General features: G+C 40.5%; 1 protein-coding gene across 5 annotated transcripts in view; it reads left to right on the forward strand.

Moving 5' to 3' along the window:
• Positions 1-19,839, forward strand: part of MSANTD1 (Myb/SANT DNA binding domain containing 1) — a 77,522-nt gene that overhangs the window by 46,139 nt on the left and 11,544 nt on the right. For 4 of the 5 annotated variants that reach the window (XM_007496812.3, XM_007496811.3, XM_007496814.2 and 1 more), the window contains one exon: positions 11,616-11,900. In XM_007496812.3, coding sequence (XP_007496874.1) covers positions 11,616-11,900 — 285 coding nt within the window. Of the gene's footprint in view, positions 1-11,615; positions 11,901-13,122; positions 13,468-19,839 lie in introns of those variants that run through there. The other variant, XM_007496816.3, reaches the window with a different exon arrangement.

Consider the following 19,839-nt stretch of genomic DNA (forward strand, 5'->3'; position numbering starts at 1 on the left):
CATTTGTGTTCACTTGTGCAAGGATCAGGATTTAAACTCAGAAGACCTAGCCCCTAAATCCTGTTCTTCTTTCAAAACACCTTATTGTTGTCATACCTTTACTCATGCAACAGATACTTACCAAGCCCTGACTATGTACTACATAGCAGGGCTGGTCTTGGGGCAATGTTGGGGTGTATGTGAGAAGAAACATCCCTTCCCTCAAGGAAATTTCTCTTGAAAGTAGCCCCTTTTCTGGAGGGACAGATGGAGAAGGGGATGGATGGATTTAACAGCAGATGGTTTGAACTGGTAAAAGCTATTGGAAAGAGAATGGAGTTCACAGAAGGCATAGATAGATGCATGAAGGACACATTCAAGAGATTTTTAAGAATGATATTTGAGAATGTCTTTATCCTATGAAAATAACTTTAATGAAGGATTGTTGGACCTTCCCCCCACCTAATCCCCTTGGTGCCTTCAGCAAGACAAGACACTGGAGATTTCTCAAGTTCTTGACTTATTGGTGATGTTTTGTTCTGTTTTGAAGATGTTTTGCTTGCAATTATATTTTTTCTTTCTTGAAATAATGGAAAGCAACTGATGGATATTGTTTCTTTTTAACTCGAAAAAGTATGCTAAATCAACTCATTGAACCTTTTAGGTAGAGAGAAGAGCTAATACTTTCTTTGCCACAGAGGTTGGGAAACAGAGTTGGAGGAATTTGCCACTTCAGGTGAATAGGAGAGCTGGAAAGAGAAACTCAGGCTTCCAGGCTACATTATGAACAAAGCTGTTGGCCCTCCACTTCCATTCCAGTTAGCAATTAGTGTGTGATTTAATAATTGTCTTCCCTTTGACTCACTCAGAACTTAGTTTCCCCAAAGTTAACTAAGGCTTGTGTTTTTAACAGATGCTACTCTCTAATGAAACCAATCAAATCAAGATAATCAGACCAATATTCTTTTCTTACAAATTTTCTCCAGTTATGTTCCCCTTGGGATGATGATAGAATCTTTTGCTCTCTTCTATATTTGGTCCTATGAGTTTGAAAGGAGTATGGTTTTTCTGGGCACTAATTCACAAATAGACAGAAATTAAAATGTTATCAGCTTATGGATCTCCAATTTTTTTGTTTGTTCATTTGGTGTGTTTGCTGGCTTTTGAACCAGGTGTGATTGCATTACTGTAGAAAATTCCTGGTGAGGAAACTCCCTCTTCCAGTGTAAATGGACATTTGCTTTGGAGAGTTTGAGTCTGAAGTGAGCCTTGAGCACACATCTTCGGATCACAGTCAGCTTTCTATTCTTTACACTGTGATGCCTTTCGATTTCTATTTGACTTTATTATTGCGAATTGTCCATTCATTCAACAGATGTTAAAGGACTGATATGTAATGCACTTGTGTCAGGCAGCTGGATAAAAATACTTCAGATTTGCATAATGCTTAACAGTTTACAGAGTGCTTTTATTTCTCACAACAGCCTTGGGAAGGGACAGAGCAGGGATTATTATCCCCATTTTAAACCTAAGAACACTGAGGCTGAGAGAGATTAAATGATTTGCTCAAGATTACACAGATTGCAAATGGTAGAACTAAATTCTTTAGACTCCAAGTGACTGTATATCCCAAACAAATCACTTGAATTGTTCATCTTCATACACTGTAATTGTGCAGGCACTATTAGCTAATTTCATTTATAGTGACCTGATTTCAACCTGAAAGTCTCTAGGCTATATTATTTTTATAAATAGGATCTGATATTAACTCATGGTAATAGAAGGGATTTTATTGGCCAAGTACGCTTCAGTAGTCTGTGGTTGGCACTGAAGTTTCTTGGTAATCTGGTGTGAGTTTAAATCTTTTGAATTGCTTTCAAAACAGGGGAAATTACTTCCTAAATAATGTGCCATTATGACAGTGATTCTCTGTGATTCTGTGTTTGTAAATCCATGCCAGGAGGCTTTTCTGTGAAGCAGTGTTCTAGTGAGATGCTTCTCCCATAGACTTTTGGATAGGAACCAAGACAAATTGCTTGTTCTGAAGCCCACACTAGAGTGGGTCATGAGATAGGGAGGTGTTGGTCTATTATCATTATTATATAAATATCATCAATATGTAGTATATAAAGAGTTATTATTCAAAACAATTCAATATGCTATCTGTTAATGAGTGTTCATTTTAATGGAATCATAGTCCTTTTGAAGTCATGAAGCATTCCCACTGATGACTATTCAGGCTGAGGAATGGTTTGGATTAGGTGATCTCCAAATTCCTGACTCCTAGAAGACCAGGACTGGAGGCAAGGGTGGTGTAACCCAGGGTCTCTGAAACTTCCTGGGAAGGAAGGAATTTAGCTCCTCCAAGGGTAGAGTTTCCCATTGGGAAGATATGTTCAAGAGTTCTCTTCTTCGTTTTTATTTATTGGTTGTTTGTTACATTAACATTTCCAGGTATCCCCTTCCCATGCTCCTTCCCTTCCCTACACTAGAGAAGGCATCATTTAGCAACCCCCCAAAAGTGTATTTAAAATAATCTTTTATATATATATGTGTGCATATATATATACATATATATATATATCTTGTTTCTACTTATTTTTCTCTGGATGTGGATATACACAAGTCATTCTTCAAACAATATTTCTATTGCTGTGTATAGTGTTCTTTTGATTCTGCTCATTTCACACATCATAATTTCATGTAGGTATTTCCATTATTTTTCTAAAATTAACCTACTTGTCCTTTCTTATGACATAGTATTATTCAATCACAATCATAAGCCACAACTTGTTTAGTCATTCCCCAACTGATGGGCATCCCTTCCATTTCCAGTTTCTTGTCACCACAAAGAGAACTGCTATAAATATTTTAGAATAGATAGATTCTTTTCCTTTTCCCATGATGACCTTAGGAAATAAACCTAATCGTGGTATTGCTGGGTCACGAGGTATACACAGTTTTATAAGTTATTGAGCATAATTCCACATTGCTCTTTCACAGTTCCATCAGCAGCATATTAGTGTCCCAGTTTTTCCACATCCCTTCTAGTATTTGTCATCTTGCCTTTTTGTCATTTTAACCAATCTGATAGTTGTGAGATGATAAGTCTTCTTTGTTATTACTTTCAGAGGCTCTGGCAAGAGTGGAATCTGGTTCTAGAAAGATAGAGATAGAGTTAAAAATTTATTCTTTCCCCAAAACCATTTATTTTTAAAAATATCAACTGATAACAGAGAAATCAGGCAGGATTGTTACTGTGTTCTGACCTTGTCAGATTAAATCTGGGGTATTGTATTGTGGTTAGGACACTATTTTTTAGAAAGGACACCGATAAGCTGGAGGATGTCCAAAGGAGAATGGCTAGAAGGGTGATTTGAAATTATAGCATATTAGGCTTGATTGAAGGGATTGGAGATGTTTATTCTGAAGAAAAGACTTGGAAGGGAAAGAGGAGGTATTTTAAAGGATTGTCACTTGGAATTTGGAGCAGCCGATTCATTCGGTGTGGTCCAAGAGGGCAGAACTAGTATCGCTGAAAGTATAGGATACCAGGTATTGGTTCAATGTAGAGAGACATTTTCCTTTTAGAGCTGCCCCAAAATGAGATGTGTTCCCTGCTTGGGAGATGTTCACACAGAGATTGGAAGGTCACATGGGGATGATGCTATAAATGGGAATCTTGCTCTAGGTAAGGTTTGAACTAGCTACCCTAGAAACTCAGAAATTCTGTGACTGGAAGAGAAAGCTCCTCTCTAGCAGGCCCACATACACTCCTTGTGGCTACACCACTCAGTCCCTCGTCTGGTTGGTAAATAGCCAATAGAGACCCAACTCCTCCATTATTTCATCACAAGAAGAGGCAGGACTTTGTTCCTGTGAGGAAGGATGCCAACATACCCTTTCCTCTTCACCCCACTGGCTGGGTCTCCATAGCCAACATGGCGGGCGAGAGCTTTCTGACTTTTCTTCCCAAAGACAGTTCTTGTTTGCATATAAATAAGGAACAAGTCTTCCCCCCTCTCCCTGCCCCCTCTAACTAAAGCCTGCCCAATGAGATGCCTTGAGTCCTGGGAGTAAATTACTTTAGCTTGAAAGCTGGCTGACCTTCAAAATTTGAGTTTTAAAAGAGGTTTCATGTAAAAATGATTACAATTCAATATTAATTTCCCACTAAACTATTAGAGAACAATTAAAAAATTTAAAACTGTGAATATGTAGCACAGACTGAGTGCTATAAGACATAGGAAGGGTTCATCAGCTTGCTAGAGAAGAGAGGATTACAGCTACAGAGACTTGGCTCATCCCCCATATTTAGGGGGATGATGACTGGTCTAGGTGACTATTAGTGGCACTTTCAGTTCTATGATTTCATGAAAACTTGGTATCATTCTCTTTCTTGACTATGCTTTTCAGTTCTACAAATCTAAGCTTGTAGGGAAAACCATATTCTGGTAATGAAGAGAAAAGGATGAAATTTAGGAGACTGAAATTCCATATTCTCAGTTCCTGGGGACCTTGTGTAAGACCCTGAATTACTCTTGGCAGAAGTTTCCCTCACCTATAAAGTAGACTTGTGAAGACCCTTGCCTTAGCAAGTATCATAGTCCTGAGTACCCTCAGCTGGGAGCTCCACTCTCCACACAACATCTATGCTTGAGAATATGCTAAGCTCTTAAGATGGAACCCTCATTAACCACTCGGATGGGACGCCATTTATACCTCTTTATCTTTCTACTCATTCTGTTCATTGCCCTTGGAATGGCCTTCCTACTCTTTCCCACTTATTAGTACATTTTCTGTTTCCTTTTAACTCTTTATCAGTAATCTCTGACTTTCAATAAAGGAAGGGCGATAACTGAACATTTCCTGCATCCATTATACCCAAAGGGTCCCTTTTCCAGTTATTCTCGAGTATGAATTCTCAAATGTCTATTATGACTTTTGTTTCCCCAACATAATTTCCCACATTTACTACATTCATAGGGTTTTGTTTCAATATAAGTGAACTAATGTTCAAAATGCGTAATTAGTCATTGAAGGTTTTTTTACATTGTTTACATTCACAGGGCTTTTTCTGTTATGAACAGAGTTATGGATAAGGAATGAATTTCTCCTGAATTCCCTTCCATATTTATCATATATATATGTGTATATATATATACATATATATAAAATATAACACGTACTTATATAATTACATATCTAATATAGACTTCCATTTCTGGCAGCCAAAATGGTAGAGTAGGAATGTTCTCAGCTTGGCTAAACCTATTGCCAAACAACTACAGAAGAAAAAAATGCCCGCATGTAAGATTAAAAATTAATATCCAAATACCTCAAGTATTATATTTAAGAAGATTTATTAATAATAATAACTTTAAGAAAAGGAAAATAAAAGCTAGAGCAAAGAGGGAGTTAGTACAGCCACAGTTGCTGGGAAAAGAGAGAGAGAAAAAGGTGGAGTTACAGAACTTAATATTAACAATACACAAGGATGCTCCGTGGACAAAGGGAAAAGGATTCTGGGAGATGGAAGTCCAAGGGTTCAAGATTTTCTAATTACACACCTAACATATCTAATATGATGCAATGTGATAAATAATCCCTTTAGGATTAATTATCTAGTGGTAAATAATGTAAAAACTCTGATGAAAACCTATCATTCATAACTTTTATGGGGTTTATAACATAAACTCTGTTAAGCTGTGTTCTCTGTATGTTCTATATTCTCTTTAGTATTTTTGAGTAAAGGCTTTCCCAAATTCACCAAACCCATCGAGCTTTGCCACTTCAAGGTCCTACTCTTTCAAGAAGTCTTATCCTGAGTCCCACAGTTCACAGAGATCTCCTAATTCCTAAAGCATTTTCTGTCTGTACCTAGCACATACTGTCAGTTATTTTTTCAAATGTATGTCTTGGTTTTCCCGTGACAGAATAAGCTCTTTAAGGGACTTCTCTCATCTATCTCTGGTACCTTGATACTGGCTGTCCCACTTGCCCAGGACATCCTCTTAAATCTTCTTTGCCTTTTATAATGTTGTTTCTTTTCAAGACTCAGTTCAAATATCCCCTAATATGTGAAGTCTTTCCTGATCCCTAGATGCTAGTGCCTCTCACCACAGTTACCTTGTTTTTATATTGTAATGTTTATTTATCTACATCTCTCCACCAAATAGAATGAAAAGCTCTTGAGAGCAAGAATTGTTTCACTTGAGTCTTTGGTTTCCCCAATATTTAGGCCAGTGCCTAGTATTTAGCAAGGACTTAAAATTTTTTTTTAATTGCTCACTTTTTATTCTTCCACAGTACTTAGCAGAAGACCTTGCCTCTAGTAGGCATGGAGGAAGTTTTGCTTTCAAGAAAATTTTAAAGGGTTGTTCCTAGCCAGGTTCCTAAGAGCAGCATCTGGGCTGATTTATGGCCAGTGATTACAGTAGAGGTCTTTTATCACAGTAGTGTCAGTAAGGTAGACTGACCCCAGTTAGAGGCTGACCCATGTTCTCATAAAATTACAGTCAGAGTTCAATGAGACCTCAGAAATCTTTTGATCCAACCCATATCTGATAAGCAATCCCTTTTACACCCACCATGATTAGTTATCATCCTGCCTTCACTTGAAGAAATCCACCAAGGATGGTGCATCTGGAGTCCAAGGAGTTCCATTCCAATCCCAGACTGCTACTATTACTTCTGTGACTCTGGGAAAGTCATTGGGCGTCTCTGAACACATAATATAAAATGAGGGATTTAGTCCCTTCCAGCTGAAAACCAATGATTCTGTCATGGAAAATTAATTCCCTTTCCAGATGCTACATTCAGTCTTTGGGCAACTTTTGCGATCAGGAAGACATTTTGTAAATTTTCTGTTATCCCTACTGATTCTTCTTCATCCTGATCTCCAAGTCCAAACAAAAGAATCTTCATTGGGAATCTGTGTGGTGCCTCAGGCTGAGCATGTGAGGATCTTGGTTCAATTTCTGGCACTGAGAAAGTCATTTAACCCATCTGGACTTCATTGTATAAAATGTGATCCTTTAAATTCCAGATGTGTGATCCTATGATTAGATGATCTCTACGGTCTTTCCCTGCTCTGTCACCCCAGCTCACCATGAAAGCCCTCCAAATCCTGGATGATAACTAATTATTCTCCACTTCACCCCATCCTTAAGGCTTTCTTTTTCTAAGCCAGACAGTGATTTTATCAGAAGAAGCAGTGATATTTCATAGAAAGGATTGGACTTGTGGCATAAGTGAACAAGTAATTCCACACCACCATCTAGGACTTATATTATATTACATTACATTACATTACATTATATTATATTATATTATAATATAATATTATACTAAACTACATTATATTATATTATATTATACTATGCTATATTATGTTATGTTATGTTATAATTTATCTATCATGTAATATATCATATGATAAGTTATATTTATAATATACATTATATATATTTATATTCTATTCTATTATTTATCTGTCATAATGAGATAGTAGGAGTGGTGGCTTCTTTTGAGAAGACCTTTGAAATCAAGCAAGCTAAAAAGTGGGATGAAACAAAAGGACTAGATTGCAAATTCCTCAAGGACAGGTCCTATCTTTTTGTATCTCTAGTCTTAGCTTAGTGTTTGACACATAGGGAGCGCCTGATAAATATTGATTAATCCATTATTGATTTGAGAATGACTTGCCAGCAAACTCCATATACTCTCAAGTGGTGACTTGCTCTTTCATTCACCCTTCTTTCTGCCACTTTTAGCCTCTTTTCTCTTTATCCACTATTCTTTCTCCTCTTCATTTCTCCCTCGGTTCCACTATTTTGGAATTTCTCTGAATTGTCTTCCAGGCTCTGAGCTCGGTACCTTCCCTGGTTCCTACATACTGCCTCCTCTCCCCCAGCTTTTCAGCTCTTTTTTGTGTGTTGTCTTCCTCTATTAGATTGTAAGTGTCTTGAGGGCAGAAACTATCTCTTTTTACTGTTTATATCTCCATTGTTTAGTCCAAACTTAATAAATGTTTATCTACTGATAGGTCCTCTTGGGATGTTTTACTTATACTTTATCTCTGTCTTCTTGGAATTTTTTTCTCTATTTATGTCTTACTCTTGAATATTTCCAGCTCTGTGTGTGTGTGTGTGTGTGTGTGTGTGTGTGTGTGCATATCTTCATACCACAAAAGTATAGAATATCAACTGGAAGGAAACTCAGTGATCAAGTTTGTCTCCATCATCTAACAAAGGAGCAAACAAGGGCATGAAGAAGGGAAATGCGTCCACCATGGAATCAGGGTGTCAGTGTCAGGACTGGAACTTGTCTGGGAATTATCCATAAAACTCGTAATTGTCCTGGATGAGTTCAAGTCATCAGAGGCGGCATACTGGAAGTGGTGCAGTGGGTGGAGCGCTGGATTTGGAGTCAAGAAGACTCATCTTCATGAGTTTGAATCCAGCCTCAGACAATTCCTAGCTTTGTGACCCTGGGCAAGTTGCTTAACCTTCTTTGCCTCAGTTTCCTCACCTGTCAAATGAGATGGAGAAGGAAATGGCGAACCATTCCAGTATCTTTGACAAGAAAACCCCAAATGGGGTCCTGAAGAGTCGGAAGTAACTTAAATGACTGAACAACAAGAATTGAAACCACTGTCAAATTATTGCCAAAGTGGTACCCCTCATCTTAGAAAAACAATGGTGAACAGGGGGATGGAGTGCAGAACCAGAGGTGGGCTGCATCTCGGTTGGAGAAAGGGAAGGTGATTTTTTAAAATACAAAGCCAAGAGCTTGACTTTGATTCCTGGCAAAATTCTAGTTCTCCTTCTTGAGTGGATAGTTTGTGGTTACTTAGAAAGGGAAGTGGTTATTACCAAAAGTCAGCATGAGTTCATCAAGAACAAGTCATGTCACACTAACCTGGTTTTCTCTTTTGGAGGACTAGGAGAAGCTGTATATGGATTTCAGGGAGGCATTTAACAGAGTCCCTCATGTATCCTTGTGGCTAGGATGGGTAGACGTGGGCTGTATGATCATGGGACAGTTTGTGGATCCTCCAGTGATCTCATGTTCTAAAGAGGAGTGATTGATGGTCATATTTCAACATGAAGAAGCTCCTCTTGGGTTGCCAGTGGGTTCTGGTTGATTAGGGGTTTAGTTGAAGGCTATGTGTAGGATGGATAACAGATGACAGGAACCTATGATTTGGATCTTGATTTTAAAATCTAGATTTTAAAAATTGGGGTTCATCTAGAAAAGGAAACGGTGGCCGACCGACTTTCCAGAGCAGATCCATAATTCAAGACCAGCTCCTATACCCGGTGACTTACACATAGGGACACTTAATCCTGGGTGAATCGAATTGAACTTCAAAGGAGCTAATAAATAAATAAACTGAGGCGGGAATGGCTACTATGAATTCTTCTAACATCTGAGGACTTGCATTTTAGCTTGGGATACAATCAAAAGAAATGACTAATAATTAAATTTTAGATGCCTGATAGAGAAGCTGAGATGGAAGATGTTTCGGGGGAGGAAGTCCTTCCAAATGTCCCTCCAATCAGACCAACCACGTAGATCTCCTAGAGTACCATCATCTTAGATCCAGAAAGGATCCTGCAGAGCAGATATTCCAACCCTTTCATTACATAGTCCAAGAAACCAATTCCCAGAAAGGGAAAAATAACTTGTTCAAGGTCTGATGATGTGTCTAGTTTGTGAAGTGAGACCTCCTGGTCAGCCTGGGCAACTTCTCCAGATATCTCCATTCTTCATCACAGAGCAAAGGTGTGACGTGTTCATGATCTCTTCTCTCATTCTGTGTCATCCTGCGACTCTCTCAGAATCATAAAACATCCACAGTGAAAAGGATTTCAGGGATCGTCTAGTCCAGAGCCCTTCTTTTTACATATGGAAGAGAAGTCCAGACAAGGGAAATAATTGATCCTTGGACTCCTGATTCCCAGGCGAGAGTTTTTTTCTACTCTTCTGTGGTAGTCACGAAGAAAGGAATAGTAGGTGGATAAGGCTGGAGCCAGGGCAGATGCCACACACCGGGAAATTTTACAGATTGTTCTCTTGACCACATAGATTTTAAGTCACTCCAAAAAATGGTCACACACACCTTCCTTTCATTCCCTGGGAAGGCAAAGCCAGCCCTGGCAGAATCTGAAAGCCAGCCAAAGCTGTCTTCATGCCTTCCACCGCCCCATTCTGGGTCGTTTTCCCCAGATCTTAGGCGTCCCGTCCATCCCGCCGCAGGAGGCTCAGCATCCTTCTGGCCCTTCCTGCCGGTCCTTTACCCTGAACAGCTCCTGTATGCTTCCTTCCCACAGAGCAGCTCGTTGGGCTTTGCCCTTTAATAGATCTGGAAAGCTCTCCTCTAATGGGGAAGCTCTCCTCATTGTGGCGTTTCAGACGTCTGCCAGAGGATGAAAGATCTCAGGAGTCTGGAGAATTCTAGAGACCCTGAAATTGATTCTCCGCATAGTCAATGACGGTGCTCTGGAGAGGTGAGGGATGGCCTTTCCCCAGGAGCCTGCTGGTGTATGGAAGTGATCCTGGGCTCTCCGGTGCTGGGCCAGCCCAGCCCAAGCTCTGTTGGGTGCTTTCAGGCTGGAATAACATCAGACTATACGTCTATCCTCAGAGATTCCGGGGCTCGTCACTGAGTCGGCTGCCTTTTGCAGCTGCAGCAACTCGTGTGAATTATTTTCTAAACTATAGGGAGTATGCTATATATCAGTGGAGAGAGAGCCCCCACCTGCATCATCACAGCAACTTGAAATTCTGAATTCTGGTGCCTATTTTTTTAAACCCTCATCTTCCATCTTAGAATCAATACTGTGTATTGGTTCCAAAGCAGAAGAACAGTAAGGGCTAGACCATGGGGGTCAAGTGACTTGCCCAGGGTCACACAGCTAGGAAGTGTCTGAGGCCAGATTTAAACCCAGGACCTCCCACCTCTAGACCTGACTCTGAATCTACTGAGCCACCCAGCTGCCCCCAGTGCTTCTATTTTTTTAAGGCCTTAAAATTCAGAACCCAGAACCTGATTTTTTTAATTTAAAAAAATATATAAATATAAAAACATTTTAAAGCATTTTAAAAACAAATATATACATTTTTAAAAAAATGATTTTTCAACCCCCTTATCTCATGTCTTAGAATTGATTCTAAGTATCAATTCCGTGTTAAAAAAATAGTAAGGGCTAGGCGATTGGGATTAAGTGACTTGCCCAGGGTCACACAGCTAGAAAGTGTCTGAGGTCCTATTTGAACCCAAGTCCTCCCGTCTTTCCATCCACTCAGTCCCCTAGTTGGTCCCCAATTATTTTTTAAGTCCGGCCCACTCTAGATCTCCCCAGCCTGTCTTCTTTGAAGGCTTATCCTTCATTTCTTCCAGACGGGTGCCCGCCGTTCCGTACAGCCGCCGTGGGCTTTCCTGACCTCCGTCCCGGCGGCACCCCACGTCCCTGTGAACTTTTTGTTTCTTTTCTTTTTTTTTTCAATGGAAGACGCAGGGCCCCAGCCGGCTTCCCTGGGCAGAGAGGTGTGAAAAGCTAGCCTGAGATATTTGTGTGTGTCCCATGCATATGTTATCACGCTTCACTGTTATGTGTCTTTCGTTGCAGGAAATTAAAATGCATGACTGATAGCGAGTCTGTTCCACCCGACTGGCCTTATTATATAACCATTGATAGAATACTGTCCAAAGTCACTGAATACAATGACGTGAAACTGCAGGAGAGCCAGCAGCCCGGGCCTTCCACGTCCCAGACCGAGGCGTCCCTCTCGCCGTCCGCTATGTCTACCCCTCTGTACTTACCGTATAACCAGTATTCATATGAAGGAGGGGAAGTGTGCTTCGACGATGACCACTCAGAGAGCTCTTCCAGCTTACTCTCTTTTAAGTTAAGGTAGTGTTTGCATTTATTCCTTTTCCAACCCTCCCCTGCCAGTGGGGCCGGGCCAGGACCGTCAGGCGGAAGGGAAGCATGTGCCCTGGGGAGGGGGGCTCGGGTGGAGGGTCCCACCAGCCCCTCGCGTTGTTGTCGTCGAAAGAGCACCAGATGTGAAGTCAGAAATTCCTGAGTTCAAATCTTGGTTCTGCGGCTTCCTGTGACCCTGGGCAAGCGATGTAATCCCTCTGAGCCTCAGTTTCCCTCTCTGTAAAATGAAGGAGCTGAATTAGATCTTGAAGGTATCTTCTTACGTAACGATCCTATGAGTCACGGTCTGCCCTAGTGGAAAAGTGCCAGGTTAAAAGTCAGGAGAGCTGCCACCGGGGAGGTATTTGACCCAGATGGGTCCTTTCTTAAGAGCCTCAGTTTCCCTCTCTGTAAAATGAAGGAGCTGAATTAGATCTTGAAGGTATCTTCTTATGTAACTATCCTATGAGTCACGGTCTGCCCTAGTGGAAAAGTGCCAGGTTAAAAGTTAGGAGAGCTGCCACCGGGGAGGTATTTGACCCAGATCGGTCCTTTCTTAGGAGCCTCAGTTTCCCTCTCTGTAAAATGAAGGAGCTGAATTAGATCTTGAAGGTATCTTCTTACGTAACGATCCTATAAGTCACGGTCTGTCCCTAGTGGAAAAGTGCCAGGTTAAAAGTCAGGAGAGCTGCCACCAGAGAGGTATTTGACCCAGATGGGTCCTTTCTTAGGAGCCTCAGTTTCCCTCTCTGTAAAATGAAGGAGCTGAATTAGATCTTGAAGGTATCTTCTTACATAATGATCCTATGAGTCACGGTCTGCCCTAGTGGAAAAGTGCCAGGTTAAAAGTCAGGAGAGCTGCCACCGGGGAGGTATTTGACCCAGATGGGTCCTTTCTTAGGAGCCTCAGTTTCCCTCTCTGTAAAATAAAGGAGCTGAATTAGATCTTGAAGGTATCTTCTTACGTAACGATCCTATGAGTCACGGTCTGTCCCTAGTGGAAAAGTGCCAGGTTAAAAGTCAGGAGAGCTGCCACCGGGGAGGTATTTGACCCAGATGGGTCCTTTCTTAGGAGCCTCAGTTTCCCCCTCTGTAAAGCAGAGCTGCTCATATTTATTCCATCCATCTTACAGGGGTGGTGGGAGGATCAAATGAGATGGTCTCTCTAGATGTGCCTTGTCCACTGTAAGAAATGTATTTATTTTTCTAGGATTACTGTCTGTCCAGAAAGCCCTGGTGAGTTTCTCTTTGACCCGTGTAATCTCTGTCTCGGGTCTGGGCACAAGGGGGCAAGCGAGAGAGTTAAGTCTCAATGACCCCCCCCCAAGGCTGGCACTGGCTTTTGGGGGGCTGAGAAGACAAAATGGCGTTGAGACCGGGCATCTGAAAGATAAAGACCAAAGGGGTCTTGAGCAAAGCCCCCAAAGCCCTGAAAGGGATAAAGCAGGAGCAGCGTCTGGAAGAGCTACACTAAGGACAAGTGAAAGCTTGTCTGGCTTCCCATAGTGGTCAGTTCTTTCCCTTCTCCTGACTATTAATAAATCATAATAAATTATGTTAAGTCTATGGCCAGACTCTCATTTTAGTCATAACACAACCTAAGGAACTCACTGCCTTCCCCCGGTCCCTGTTAGAGACCACAGAAGTTTTGATACACAGAAATATAGGTTTTCTGGAGACAGATTTATGCCAGGTTTATATGAGGAAATAAGGACAGAAACATCTCTAATCTCTGATGAGCCCGTGATGGCAGAGGGGATAACTTTGAAAATTGGGGCTGGAAGGACCCAGGCATCCGAGTCCCCACCACCCTAGAAATGTGCCTAACCTCCTGAGGGTCTTGGGTTGGCTTCCACATGGACCAGAATTTTTCTGGTAAATGAAGAGAGGAGATTCCTTGAGGCGTGCTATTATAATCACAAAGCTCTGGGCATTGTCATTCAGTCGAGTCAGAGTCTTCATGATTCCATTCTGGTTTTCTTGGCAAAGGTTTGCCATTTCTTTCTTGAGTGATTTGCCCAGGGTCACACGGCTAGTCATGTCAGGGGCCACATTTGAACTCAGGAAGACGAGTCTTCCTGATTCCAGGTCTGGCACTCTATCCCCTGTGCCACCTAGCTGCTCCTCTGTGGGGATTACTAAGAACAAAAAAACCCTCTTCTTCCTTCTCTCCTCTTCCTCCTCGTCCTCCTCCTCCATGGCTCCCCTTCTCAGGAGCTTTTCATTTCTGTAGAAGGGATGAGATGCGTTTATATGACCTCTACCAGGTGGAAATTGGAAGTACAACTTTTGAAGTGTAAAGTGCACCACATCAAAAAGAATAGAGAAAGAAGAGACAGGTCAGTTCTAGTCTGGCTCAAGGAAGCTTCTTATGGAGGGGTCATTGAGGCTGAGCTTTGAAGACGGAAATTGGACAGATAGAGGCAGTAGGAAGAGCATTTCAACCAATGATGTCTTTTGAAAACGAATGGAGAAAGCAGGAAACAAAGGTTAATCCAGTTTGGCTGAGACTTTGGGCACATGAAATAGAGGAACGAAGGCTAGAAAGGTAGGGTGAGTCTATAGTGAAAAGGTTTAAAATCATCTTCTCTTACATGACTTCAAACCCATAGGTTCAGACATAGATAGATGAGATCAACTCATTGGTTATCTATCTCATAACTCTCTGCGCTGCCAAGGAAGTGGTATTCCTGGGGTATCGAGTCATTGTATTTTCATTTTGAGGTTTTGAGGGAAGCTTGTGGGAAATGAGGTTGCAGACCTGAACCTGACTAGGAATGACCCTTGGCCAGACTGTGAAACTGCTGACATTTGTCTTCAATGCCCCCTTTCTCTGTTCAGCTTCTTGGTACCAACTGTTCTCATGGTTCCAGGACTTACCCTAAAATCATTGAGATGGTGGTCATTGAATCAAGCTGCTCACACCATTTCCCTTTATATTCCCTTCATAAGACCCCACCACATCCCCCAGGAACCTTCCTCTCTTTACCCCCCCCCCCCATTGGTCTTATATTTCCTGTCTTGAATTGTATTTTGCTATTTTGCAGTGATTATGGATTATTCTGAAAGTTAAACTGAGATTGGATTTAATGTAGATCAGTATAACATCCTTCACTGGCGAGGGTGATATCTAAGGCAGTTTTCTTTGAAAATGGATTTTAAGGTGAAAGTTCTGAGTCAAAAAATCAACTGTTCAACTCTCAGATCAAGAGGGGTGAATAAAATATAACCCCTCAAAACTAATGTTATTTGAAGCTGCCTGAGAAGAAGCATTGAATTTAGGGCTTAGGAAAATGATATCTATCTCATCCAGCCAACTTTTGGGGTGTTGCTTTCAATTCTGATCATCTCACTTCAGGAAAGCTATAAAATGTCCCCAGGAAAGTGACCAGGATAGTGAAGGGTTTTAAGATTAAGCTACACGAGGTTCAGCTCAAGGAACTGGAGATATTGAATTTTCAAAAGGAAAGACAGGAAGACATCTTCCTGAGCTCAAAGTTGGCTTTGGAGACTTACTACCTATGTGACCCTGGGCAAGTCACTTCACTCAGTTTCCCTTAGTTTCCTCATCCATAAAATGAACTGGAGAAGGAAATGGCACACCACTGCAGTATCTTTTGCTGAGATAAGAAAATCTCAAATGGGTTCAAGAAGAATTGAACTTGACTGGAAAACAACTCAACAATGAAGTTGTTCTTTCAAGTATTAAAAGGGTTCTTGTATGAAAGGGGGATTAGACTTTTTCTGCTTTATCGTAGAAGGATGAACAAAGGGGAAGATTTAAGTTTGATGTTGGAAAAACCTTCTTAATAGTTAGAACTATTGAAAAGTACAATGGGCTGGTTCAGGAGGTGGTAGGTCTCAAGAGGTTTTCAAAAAAGACTTGATAATCAAATGTCCAGCACGTTAGAAAAGATGCCTGTGAGGTTCCTTCTGCTTGTAAGATGCCTTGATTCTTTTGTTGAATGACTGGGTTTAAAGAGTTTAATGCCAACCTGGAAGGAGGTCTTTGATAGTGTCCCTGGGCTTGTCGTTATCAGCACAGGAGTAGCAGGAGCTGACTTCTTTGGGATCAAACTTGTTCTTGATAATTTCTCTACATGCATTTTCACTTGTGGTCATTATTGAGCTAGCTAATGGCAGAAATGGGATAGAAAAAGGTCTCAGAAGGATTAGGTTCAGGCTGTTGGAATGAACAAATAACGAGGATAAAATTTCGAGTTCCACATCTGGTGTTAAGAAAATCAAGTGCACAAGTATAATACATGAGTAGAAAAATGATTTAGGTGAAAAAGAAAAACAAACAAATAAACAAAAAACAACTGAGAGCTTTATGGGACTGTAAATTCAATATTAACCAATAATATGAACTGGCAGCCCCCCAAAACGTGATCTTGACTCATATTAATAATGGTAGACCTCGTATCCAGTTTTATTGTCCAGGATGAAGCAGGTAATAGCCCTACTATTCTCCAGAAGACCACATGAGGATCACTTGAAGGATCTGGAGATGTTTATCTAGAGAAGAAATAGCATGGCAGGGAACATGATAGTTGTTTTCAAGTATTTGAAAGGCTGTCATGTGAAAGAAGAATTCCAATGATCTTACTTAAATCCAGAAAGCAGAAGAAAGAACAATGAAGGATAGCTTCAGAGAAAGTCTGAAAACTTTCTGACAGCTTCTCAGGAATAAAAATCAGGGCCATCTTTGGAAGACGTGAATTTGAATCCCAACTCTGGTACTCACTACCTGTGTGACCTTGGGGGAGTTCTTTGCTCTTTGGGGGCTTGAGTTTCTTTATTGGTGGAATGAGTTGGGCTAGAGGACCTCTATGGTGCCTTTCAGCTTTAGATCCAACAACCTGATGCATTTCCCATTCCTGGAGGTTTTCAAGTGGTTTTGAGATGACCGTTTGTCAGGAGGTTAATAGAGGGGGATTTCCACTCAGGCACCACATGGACTGAATGATCTTGGAGATCACAAAGCTGAGGTTCCATGAACCTTTTGGTGACCTCTAATACCTTGATTATGGCTCCCCAGACCTTGCCTTATTATGAGTGGATATTCCCTAGTTCCTTGGAAAGGCAGCTTGGATTTGGTCACTATTAACGGAGTTCTGTCTGGACACTTCTCCTTATAGATTCTGACCATGAGAATAGTATCTAACTAAGTAAGTCTTATTTTATTCCCTTAGATGAAAGGCACAGAATTTATATAATCTAAAAAGGAAAGGAAAAAGTGTTCTCTGCAGCATGCTGCAAATGAACTGCCAACCTTGCTTCTTTGCTAGGAATAAAAATGATTTCATTAACTATGCAAACAGAAAAGAAGAGATAGGGCATGGGAATCCTTCGGGGAGATGTTTGCTCTCTGAGACAAGGCTTCTTTGGAGAAGTGAGCCAGCCCAGGAAAGGTTCTCTTCTGGATCTCTTCTGGAACCCACATGAGATGAACGGCTCGCAGCCAGTTTCCCAGCAGAAGTGCCAGGTGGAGCTTTCCTCGTCAGCTTCCTTGAACACCTGACTGATGCCGATTTGTGTTGCAATTGATGCTTACCTATTTCCCAAGGCTGGGAGTCAGTACGTGTCAGGGACTTTAGTGAGCCACTGCGGGGTGAGTTGATGGGGGTAAGGTAGGAGTGGAACAGCAGAGTTAATTAACCTTTTGCTAAATGAGGTTGATGATGCTTGTCTTTAATGACCCCCAGCTATCTCTTCCACTCTATTCTCCCCTCTTCTTGAGTTTCCTCTGCCAGCTCCATATCTTACATCCCAATCCCACAGAGTCTTGATTCCAGCTTGTCCTCTTCTTCAGATAAATAGCAATAATGATATAGTGAAAGAAATGTGGGACCCTAGAAGAATGAGATGCAGGGTGGCAATATAAGGATGAGGAGACATGGGAGAAAGTCAGAATTAGATATGGCTGTCATAACAGTATTTATTGGCAAGAGGTGATATTTGGGGTGGAAACTGGACTTCTGGTCCAGTTTGCAATTTGAGCAATTCCCATTCCTTTTCTGGGCCTCAGTTTTTTTCCCTAAGATCAAAGAGCTGGGCTAAATGATCTCTATGGTCTCTTCTAACTCACATTCTTTGATTTTATGATCTCACACTTTACCGCTTCAGAGGTCTATATGCCATGCCAATAAGTCAACTAGACACTTATGAGACCTTTGCACCAACCAGTCCAAAGAGCTCATCATTCAGGTACAATAGTGGTAAAGCAGAAGCATGTAATTTTCTTTTTTAACCTTAGAGAAAGTTTGAAAAAATTATTTGGTAAATCTTTCCACTTTGATTTATCCCTGTCCTACTTCCTCTTTTTCCCAGTCTCTATTAAGTTATTTGATTTACATCATTGGTTAAGAGAATAAGACTTTCAGCTTGTTGATGACTTTGGAAGCTCTCATCTTGCACATGATCAGGGAGTGGTTTTTCCATGTTATTTTCATAATCCTTGTGCATATCCTGCTGTACTCTACTTTCATGAAGGATCTTGGAGTGGTTGATCCTATAAATTCTGTTGAACATCCCATAAAATTTGCTGAACAAATATGGCTTCAGTTTCTGAAGTCAGGGAAGGGTCAAAGAATCTCAAAGGTAGAAGGATCCTTAGTTGTCCTAGTCCAATGCCTCACTTAGTGCAGTAACTCTACAACATTCTTAATAGTCCTCAGCCTTTGCCAAAAAAATATTTTACTGATGGTGAGCTCACTTCCTTACTTGGTAGCAGCCTATTCTATTTTTTAAGAGTTCCCATTATTTTCACATTTTTCTTGTGTATTATTTTTTCCTCCTAATTTTGCCATCTGGTGATACACAAAATAAATCTAACCTTTTCCTAATGATATGGCCCCTAATTCTCTGTAAGACTGTGATTTCTTTAGTTGTTTCTCATATAAAGAGCTAGGTTAAGGCATCTGAAGACTTAGGTAGGGTTTGAAAATTGGGTTTCTATATCTAATGGTTCAATGGAGGTATTGAATATTCAATATAATGTGTCCAACTTGACTTATCATCAAATAAATACATGTGTAGCCTGGGGATAGAATTATCTATCATTCATTTTTGTGCATTTATTAAAAAAAAGAAGCCTAAGCGATTAAGCTTATTATTAAGCTTAATTATTTATAATACATAATATAATAATATTATATATAACATATACTATATAATAATATAATAATATGTATTAATTAATTATTAATTATTGAGCTTATTATTAAGCGATTATGCCTCTTTGAGTGTGCCCTAGGTAGCTTCATATTTTGTCTATTCCTAAGGCTGGTCTTGTGTTTCCTGGGCAAGTCATCTGATTTCCTTGAGTTTTAATTTCCTAATGTGTAAAATGGGAGCTTACACAAACAGGATCTCAACGGTCTCCATCAAATCTATAATCTTATGAGCCTAATAAGTCCTGCAGACTCCTTATTCTTCTGGTAATTCTGTTTTGGAAATATCCCAACTTATCAATTTTTCTTACCAGGTGTGCCTTCTAGAACTGATCACAATATTCCAGATGGAATCTGAGTCAGATGTCAAGAGAACTGAGAGAGAGAGAGAGAGAGAGAGAGAGAGAGAGAGAGAGAGAGAGAGAGAGATTATTAATACAGGCTTTCTCTCCTTCTGGGTTGCTGAAAGAGGAAGGAAAAGGCAGAGAGATAGAAAGAGAAAGACAGACAGAGAGATAAAGACAAACAGAGGAAGAAAGAGTTATGGACATCATGTTTCTATTTAGTTCAATCTCAGATTCTATTGAGTATTTTTTTTAACAGCCACATCATACCATTGGTTCATATAGATCTCATGGTAAACTCTAGAACTCAGAAGTCTTTATTGCTATGAAATTCTGTGATCATTTCATCCTAGTTGCATAGTTGGTTTTGAAACAAATGACAATTTTTAGGACTGATATTATAAATAC

The sequence above is a fragment of the Monodelphis domestica genome, chromosome 6 (assembly GCF_027887165.1).
Source record: "Monodelphis domestica isolate mMonDom1 chromosome 6, mMonDom1.pri, whole genome shotgun sequence".
In the NCBI taxonomy this organism is placed as follows: domain Eukaryota; kingdom Metazoa; phylum Chordata; class Mammalia; order Didelphimorphia; family Didelphidae; genus Monodelphis; species Monodelphis domestica.